This window comes from Scomber scombrus, chromosome 15 (genome assembly GCF_963691925.1).
Source record: "Scomber scombrus chromosome 15, fScoSco1.1, whole genome shotgun sequence".
Lineage (NCBI taxonomy): Eukaryota > Metazoa > Chordata > Actinopteri > Scombriformes > Scombridae > Scomber > Scomber scombrus.
Window position 1 is genome coordinate 2,283,062 of NC_084984.1, and position 9,103 is coordinate 2,292,164.

Here is a 9,103-nt window from a genome sequence, read left to right on the forward strand (position 1 = left end):
GAAGTGGAAATGAAGCAACAGCTACATCTGTATTAGATTAATTTGCATAGTTGGTTCAAAGAAAATTCATTAATGTAAATTTTGAGAGCTTGGGAATGATGTCATTATGTCATTATGTCAGTTATGTAAAATGCAAAAAAATTGTTGGTCAGTTTTTTCCCATTTTCAGATCATTGTAGATTTTACATCAAAATACGCAATTTCAAATCATCACTTTTGGATCTGGTTACATATGAAAGGTATTTGTCATCATTGTTGACATTAAATAAACCATCACATATAATCAGTTGATGAACCAATAATGGAAATAATAATTGATCTAGCCCAAAAGAAACCAACATATTGAGACAGAACTAACATGAAAATAAAGAATAAAATGGTGTTGACTCTAGAGGAGACCGGGGCCGGTGTGTGATGCCAATTCAGAGGTGATGAAAGCAGGGAAGGATTTTTGTCTTTGAACATGGCCAGACGATGAGGTGGAGGTCAGCCGCTGATGAGAGGAGGACCCCTGCTGAGTGGGGCGTGCCTGACCTCTGAACATATACAGACACGACCCGCGTCCATCTGTCCCAGACACTGACGGGCCAGGTCGGCATAATGGGAGACGAGGAACGGGGGTGCACGAGCTTCACCTGGAGCAGAAATGAGACCAAAACATATAAAATTAGTTTAAGATAAGTTTAATTGTGAAAAGGAAGAAATGTGTGAATCCCAAAGATTTCTATAGATCCTGCTGCAGATGATGGACTTACAGAGAATGAGCCTCTTTTTCCTCACTTGCTCAATATTGTTTTTTGTCCCTGTCCAAATAATAACCTCAATGAATCAATCAATCTTTATTTATAAAGCGCCAAATCACAACAAAGTTATCTCAAGGCACTTTACACATAGAGCAGGTTCTAAACCAAACTCTTAGCGATAATGGCAAGAAAAAACTCCCTTTTAACAGGAAGAAACCTCAGAACCAGAAGCAGGCTCACAGTGGGAGAACATCTGCCTCGACCGGTTGGGGTAGAGAGGAGAGAGAGGAAGGAGAGGAGAGAGAGAGGAAGGACAGAGAGGAGAGAGAGGAAGGAGAGGAGAGAGAGGAGAGAGAGGAAGGAGAGGAGAGAGAGGAAGGAGAGGAGATAGAGAGGAGAGAGAGAGAGAGAGGAAGGACAGGAGAGAGAGGAAGGAGAGGAGAGAGGAAGGATAGGAGAGAGGAAGAATAGGAGAGAGAGGTAGGGTAGGAGAGAGGAAGGAGAGGAGAGAGAGGAAGGAGAGAGAGAGAGGAAGGATAGGAGAGAGGAAGAATAGGAGAGAGAGGAAGGATAGGAGAGAGAGGAAGGAGAGGAGAGAGGAAGGATAGGAGAGAGAGGGAGAAGCACATAGAAAATCAACATTGAAGCTAGAAGGTCCGGGACTGGAATCTGTCATCCGGACGTCTACAGGCCCAGATTACCTGTGAGATGAGAAAGCACAGACAACTCCGGGGAAGAAGTTTAGCTTATTGATGCATTAATAGTACATGAATGTTAATGGATATAGATGGATAGAGAGAGAGAGAGAGGGAGGAGAGAGGAGCTCAGTGCATCATGGAGGTAGGAGTCCCCCGGCAGTCTAAGCCTATAGCAGCATAAACTTCATGATAATAAATGTAAATATACTGTATTTACATAGTATAGCAACAAAACTAATGCACTGTTCCAATTGGCCATTTAGTCAACAATAACTGATTTGCCATCAATTAGAAAACCAAATTCAGTTCAATCAGGAGAGACCAGAGATAAAGTAAAATATGTTTATTATGCAGATGATATTAATGATTAGGTATTATCATAGTCTTTGGCGCTTGGACTCTGCAGACTTCAGTCCTGAGCATCAGCATGATAGATCCTCCCATGGAGTCCAGACACTGGTGGTGGTGCTGATGACTTCGATCAATCATCTCGGGCCAAATCACAACAAGTCATCTTAAAGCTGAAACTGATCGGGCTGATGAAGTTGAAGTGTTGCTTTGAGGAATCTGAAGACTGGGTGGTGATGGGGAGGAACAGCATCAAGAGAGCACCTGAGCAGAGAGGGAGAACATTTAAATAGACAGCTGCAATATGATAGGCTGACAATGAAGGTGTGTCACCGTGCTATTGGTTAGACTTGAACAGGTGATGTGAACAGCTGATGTGTCGATTGATGCTCCAGAAATAACAGCAAGGTAAATATGAGCTTTAACAGAGATCAGTATGAGCTGTAAGAAGGATCAGATGACTAAAGAATGAGAAATAACACTATGATGTGAGCATACAGAAAGGTGGACTTCCTGTCTGAATATAACACCTGATTTTGGTCGAGTACATTCACAAATCAAACTACAAAAAGCGCATCTTCTACTCCATTTTTGTCATTTTTGGGGCAATTTTTCTATGAAATGGAACTTTAAACAAACCTTTGCAGCCCCGTACTTTCTGTTACAAATAATATCTTTTTCCTGTTTCTCTTTCTTTCTCACTTCAGGTTTCTGGTACAGTCCAGAGTGTGAGTTTGTGCGACACTGCATAGCCAAGTCCCAGGAGAATATCGAGGGCAAAGTACACCTGTCTGTCTTCAAGGGTCAGGTCTACATCCTGGGACGAGAATCACCCAAGTCCCTGTACAATGAGGAGTTGGTCAGGTAAGCAGAGACCAGAATAAAAGTGTGTGTGTGTGTGTTTTTTTGTGTGTAAAATACAAAAGTAGGCATGTGTCACTGCATCAAATGGCGCTTTTCCACTACACAGTTCCAGCACGACTCGCCTCGCCTCGGTTCTTTTTGTGTTTCCACTAGGGATAGTACCTGGTACCTGGTACTTTTTTAGTATCTGCTCTGGTGAGGTTCCAAGCGAGCCAAGCCAATACTAAAATGTGACGTCACCAGACTGCCGGCCACTGATTGGTCGGAAGAGTTGTCGCTGGAAGAGTCATGAGCCGTCCCACACAAGAATCAAACCCGGCATTTTTAAATACCGGCAGCAGCGTTACCATAGTTACAGCCATACGGCTCAATTTTCTTGCTTTGTGTGAGACAGAAAGCCTCATACAGCAGCAAGTACACCACTGCCTCCATGTCCTCCATTGTTTATGTGTTTGTGTCGCGTATAAAACGAAGTCACGGCAGTTTCGCAGAACCGTGCTATGACGACCCCGCCCACATTGAGTAGGTACTATTTTGTAATGGAAAAGGTTCCTGGAACCGTACCGAGTCGTGCTGAAACTGTGTAGTGGAAAAGCGCCAAAATTGTGTACTTGTTCTTACTTGACAGCTGTGTTTGGCTGCTCTGGGCACAGTGCAGCTATTCCACATGTTCACCAGTCAGCATGTTGATAGGTCAGCTCGCCCAAGATCTCTTATGACCTCCACATCAACATATTAAACCGACCCTGCCTCACAAAGACATCAGAGAAGTGTCAAGCTCAGTTCCTGCAGGGCAGTCCCCCCCCGATACCCCCCCTCCCCCAACTGCACCCCATGGCCTCTTAGCTGTGGTAACAGTGGGTTTGTTCAGGAGACTGACCCCTGATGCCCTCTGGGCAGGCTCAGCACTGACCAAAGTAAAACCCCTCCATATGCCTCTCCATCTCCACTTCAGTCACACACACTCCGGTTGTACCCTAGAGTCAGAGAGCTAATGGCGTTTTCAGCCAGAGGAGAGAGGTGATTTCAGTGGGCTTTTAAGAGGAAAGCACCAGTGTTGTCATGCTAGTTAAGCAGGTCAGAGAGAGCGATGCAAGGAAACAGGCCTCACACAGTCATCCATTCAGTTCCTTGGACTGGTTTGGCAAGCGAAAAGCCAGGGGAAAAAAATCGATAGGCTGAGTGGATATTTTTTCCTGTGTGTGTGAGAGAAAGAGATTATACTGTACTCTGACTGTGACTACTCTCAATTCTTTTAGCTTGTTATCTTCTCTCAGATTTTGTGCTTTCAGTAAAACATTTGTTAACCAGCTGCTGAGTTACTCTGAGTGAAAGATCGATGAGTCGTTATTTATTTAGTTTATCTCAGATTATTGGCCAGCCTGTGGCTCACTCCTTTCAAGTAGATCACAACAAGAGCATGCTCAGACTCGCTAACAGTAATCCACTCTGACTCCTCACATGTTTTAAACAGAGAATACCAACTTCTGCCCTCTAATGGATGATTTGGAGTCCCTCAATTTAAATGCAACAGGCTGAAGAATTACTTTATACATCGGTCTGTCCTGTTGCTTCTAACTGAGCTCATCTAACTGTATGTTTAATCTGTGTCAACCTCTTAAATGGAGCTTTATAAGGATGCAAGATGAATTTCGGTGTAAGCTGACAAAGTCATATCGTGGTCAGTTGTGAAGAAACTCCCACTGATGAAGGCCGGTGTTCCCATTTCACGATGTCAGTACCTCGTTGAGACCAGGCGGGGAGTTCTGGTCCTCTGAAATGAGGCCAACGCGGAAGTAACTTAAAACTGCATTCTATCAAAAGGCCACCAGGGGGCGACCGTTTTGGTGTCAAAAGGACTTCCGTCTCTATACAAGTCAATGGAGAATTCACCAACTTCTCACTTGATTTCTAACCTCAGTAAACGTTTTCAAAATGTGTTTATGGTCTCAATCGCTAGTTTAAAGCCTTCTTCAATGCAGTATGATGTTCATTTGGGACATTTTGGCCTCCCTGATTTTATATGTGACGATAAAGCAGGGTATGCATTAGGGCGTGGCTACGTGGTGATTGACAGGTTGATTGGTTCACAGGTTCAGGAGGGCGCCTCTTGCTCCTCCTGATGCCCATATAAGTAGAATCCCTGTTTTTATTTTTCCCAGCATGCACCTGACATTTTAAAGATGGCGCTGCTCAGATCTGAAACTATCCGCTTCCAAGCAGCAGTCCACAAACCAATGGGTGACGTCACGGATGTTACGTCCATTTTATATACAGTCTATGGTTGAGACGTATTTCTTAGCTGAGACGACACATCAGTGTGACAGATGTGTCGTGTTGCAGCATCACAAAGTCCTCGGGGGCCACTGACAGATGGGCGCAGAGGTTCCTCATAAAGGGGCTCATTACAAACGTCCCAAACAAAAAACCTTCACAAGTCTGTCTCAAATGTCATCGAGCATGTTGAGAATTGCTCTTTAACTAGAATGACTTGTTCAATATCAGCAAATGTTGAACAGAAACTCTAACTGGAAATGTTGTATTTTTTTTTTTTTCATAAATAAGAACAATAGATATATTACACTTGAATTAACCCGGAGCCATGTGCACACAAGATTGCATTGTCTGCATAAAAGTAGATATTATAAATCTGTGTTTTTTATGTGAATAATGAACTAAGCACAGAACCTTGATGTAGTTTGAAGTTTGAAGTTTTTTTTATTTTGCACAATAATAAGATCAAAGGAAAAAGACAAAGAAATGGCAACAAAAGAAAGGTGCAAGGTAGCGGCAAGAAACCCAAAAGGGCTTCTACAGGGCCTCTGCCTGTATTAACATTAAGAGTTTAATTAAAAACAAATAGCTATGAAATAGAAAAAGAAAAAAAGAAAATTTCCATAAAAATAAATCAAAATTATAATAATATTAAAAATTTAAAATAAAACAAGTGTAGAAATGTGTGTGTGTGTGTGTGTGTGTGTGTGTGTGTGTGTGTGTGTGTGTGTGTGTGTGTGTTGCTCTTATATGTGTTAAAAGATGAGAACTGTATGAAACTATTGAATTGATCATTCCAGAGTATTGTACCTTTTGTATTTTAAGGAAAATTGACCAAAGGTAGTACGATACTGAGGAGGGTGAAGTTTTGACTTGGAAATATTCTCTGAAAGGTTTAGGAATGGAATTTGGAATATACATATACTTAAAGATAAAAAAAAATGCATATTTGGTTTATGGGTCAATGACGTATAAGGATTTACAACAACTCAATGTTAGAATAATAAAAACAAGCATATCTAATGCAGTAGTTCAAACATTCAGAATGTTGTGTACCTGAAAATTCATATTATAAATGTGAAAGTGATTTTAGTGGGTTTTTCAAGATTAATTGGCACTGGCCTTAAAAAAAGTCATGTGGTGCGACCATGATTCATCTTGAAATATCTTATATAAATAAAAGATCATCATTTACAAAAAAAAAAAAAAATGCAAATACTTTGTTTCCAAACACTTTATATTACTGAAAACTTGTAATAAAAAAAGAGATGTGAAGCGTGTTAAGTAAATTAATTTATTTCAAGATGAATCATGGTCGCACCACATGACTTTTTTTAAGGCCAGTGCCAATTAATCTAGAAAAACCCACTAAAATCACTTTCACATGTATAATATGAATTTTCAGGTACACAACATTCTGAATGTTTGAACTACTGCATTAGATATGCTTGTTTTTATTATTCTAACATTGAGTTGTTGTAAATCCTTATACGTCATTGACCCTTATATTGATCTGAAAAATTGTCATTATGTTGAGTTTTTTTTGAAAAGGCAGCAGAAGGATCTTTTCTGAAGTAGATAAATACTGTAGAGGTTGGAGGCATATTGCTAATATAATAAATATACTTGCACCTTTATAAATCTGGCTTTAGTCGTATTGCCACGAAATATATACAGTTTTTAAGAATGAATATATTTTTATAAATTCTTAGTATCAATGGAATAATTGGGATAATTTACTGTTATTTTAGTTTTGTTATTTCTGACTGATAACTTCTAACTTCTACTATTCCAGTATATGCATACACATAATATACCTGACAGTGATACACCTGGAAGCAGCAGTCTTGCACACACACTCATTTGCCACTACATGACGACCTGCCACAATCACACACACACACACACACACACAGACCAGATTAGGCATGAAACCCCCCACTGACATCCTGTTGGCTCTCCACGGGCAACAGTAAACGGCGTCATTAACACAGTGGTAATACAGCCTGTCACCGCACCCATCTCAGACAGAAATGTCACCCTCCTCGCCGTCCGCCGGCTCTGCTCTCAATTAGACGGCAGGGTTTCTTAGAAGAATACACAAAATATCACATGCTTACACACACACACACAGAGTGCCATATTCTTTGAAGCCACTCACTCATAATGGTCCTCAGGTGCCGGGTAGGGAGGCTTATATTGAGAGTTGATGATTTAGTTGTCGCTCTTTCTTTTTATAGTGTTTATCCTATCATTTGTTGACAATTTCCTCTTTTGCTAAGTGCTTTTGAAGAATGAGTGCAAGCTGTACATTGAGAGTCGGGGGTGTCGAAGGGAGGAGAGGACTCGCTGAGGGAGTGTATTAAGCACTGCAGGTAGAAACTGCTGTAATTACACAGCACACGGTCACTCTTTGTGAGACTAAGAAGAGATGACGATACAACGAGGAGCCTAAACAACAGAACACACAATGGCACAACTTATAGATTTACTACTTTAAAAAAAAAAAACAACATTTTAGAGATAAAGTTTAGTGGATAAAGTGAAAAACTGTAATCTCTCCATTTAGCTCAGAGTTGATATAATGGGATTGTTTTAAAATGGTTTTATGTGCATCCTTAGTGCGCTCTCATTCTCTGATATTGATTCTCCGTTATTCAGGACAAACAATGCTAAAGAAGAGCATTCACGGAAATATCGATCGGAACATTATTTTCAAAGAGCAGATTATCAATGATCCAGTTATCCCAGTAGTTGATGAGACTCCATGGCCCGTGTGTTTACTGCACTGATACCAAAACATTTCAAGTGTACCAGAAACAATCCTGTAACTCTCATCCCTCATGTCTCCGTTCCTCCTGCACGTTTGAAGAGTCGGTCTCTGTTGACATCTTTGCTTCTTTCTTTCCTTTTTTTTTTTTTTTTTACTCAAGCATGGACGTGCAAGGAGACTACGACCCATGCGATGCCTCCGGGTTCATCAGGATTAACGCTGTCAGGTTAGCAACCCTTTGACCCTTTTATAATAACAACAAACAGCTTTAGAAATCCTCAACTGAGATTAAGATTATTCAACATATTACCTAGCATTTTTTATTATATCAATCTTACCTACATTTTAAACTCCCATCTAATGTTCCTTCCTCTTCTCCTCCACAGGCTAAGGGAGCATCACCGTCTGCAGGGTCTCTCCGGCACCAAGCAGTAAACAGTCACTGTGAAACCCTCTTCCTCTCTCTCTCCTCCCTTTTTCTTTCTTTCTTCTTTCTTCTTTCAGCATTAGTAGTTTTTTAGACTTTGTGTCTCACCATCTGCAGCTAGTTATGATAGTATTAGGAAACCTAACACACTGACACGCTCTGTTCACTGGTGAAGAGTGAAGGAAGCTAAATCTATGAAATGTTACATCAGTGTACAGATAATCTTAACATAGATTGTGTATTTAAAAACTATGTATTTTGTAGTATTTTATCCTTTTTTTCCTTCATTCTTTGTATCAATAGGTCAGTAAAAAAAATACTAAAAAGGTTTTTTTTTTGTCTCAGAAATAAAAAATCAAAGCTGAATTTTGCTTCTTCGCCTTTTTTCTTAATTCCTCTCAGAAGAGACAGAGAGATGTCAATGTGTTAGTGATTAATAGTTCATGTGTTTGGCAGGCAGCCTATTTATTAATGCCTGCCTGTTTAACTCTCAGGGCCGTACAGTCAGTGCCCCGTGAAGGATTCAGGGCAGTGAGGAGCTCAAATGGCACAAGTCAGATGGAAGGAAAAGCAATTGGCCACCACATATGTATATTTCCTCGCTCTGCATGGGGTCTCCAGCCTCAGAGGGGAGGAGAGGAGAGAGGGGGGGGAAGCAAAGACAGAATATTGTGTCATTTATTATAACCTAAAAGAAAATGGTCTCAGATATTGTTCCTGGATGGATAAAGATGAATTTCATGGGCTATAATGCATAACTAACATCAAGCAAGAAAATGATTTTTTAACAGAACATAGGGCTTTATTAAAGTACATTTTAAATTGTAAATTCCTTAATCACAAATACAACAAAGTAAGGAATATTCTATGGTGATTAGGAAGTGCATCAGCTTTAAAAAGAGGTTTAATAATCAGTACTTGTATTGTTTAAAGGAGCCAAGAACTCAGATATCAGATTTGATCTTGCATGTCACTC

General features: G+C 40.4%; 2 protein-coding genes across 3 annotated transcripts in view; both read left to right on the forward strand.

Annotated features, from left to right (window-relative positions):
• Positions 1-8,493, forward strand: part of ass1 (argininosuccinate synthase 1) — a 38,072-nt gene extending 29,579 nt beyond the window's left edge. For both annotated transcript variants that reach the window (XM_062434344.1, XM_062434345.1), the window contains 3 exons: positions 2,497-2,653; positions 7,861-7,926; positions 8,087-8,493. In XM_062434344.1, coding sequence (XP_062290328.1) covers positions 2,497-2,653; positions 7,861-7,926; positions 8,087-8,135 — 272 coding nt within the window. In that variant the 3' untranslated portion in view covers positions 8,136-8,493. The remainder of the gene's footprint in view (positions 1-2,496; positions 2,654-7,860; positions 7,927-8,086) is intronic.
• golga2 (golgin A2) overlaps positions 1-9,103 on the forward strand; it is a 178,650-nt gene that overhangs the window by 163,201 nt on the left and 6,346 nt on the right. The gene's annotated exons all lie outside the window — the stretch shown is intronic.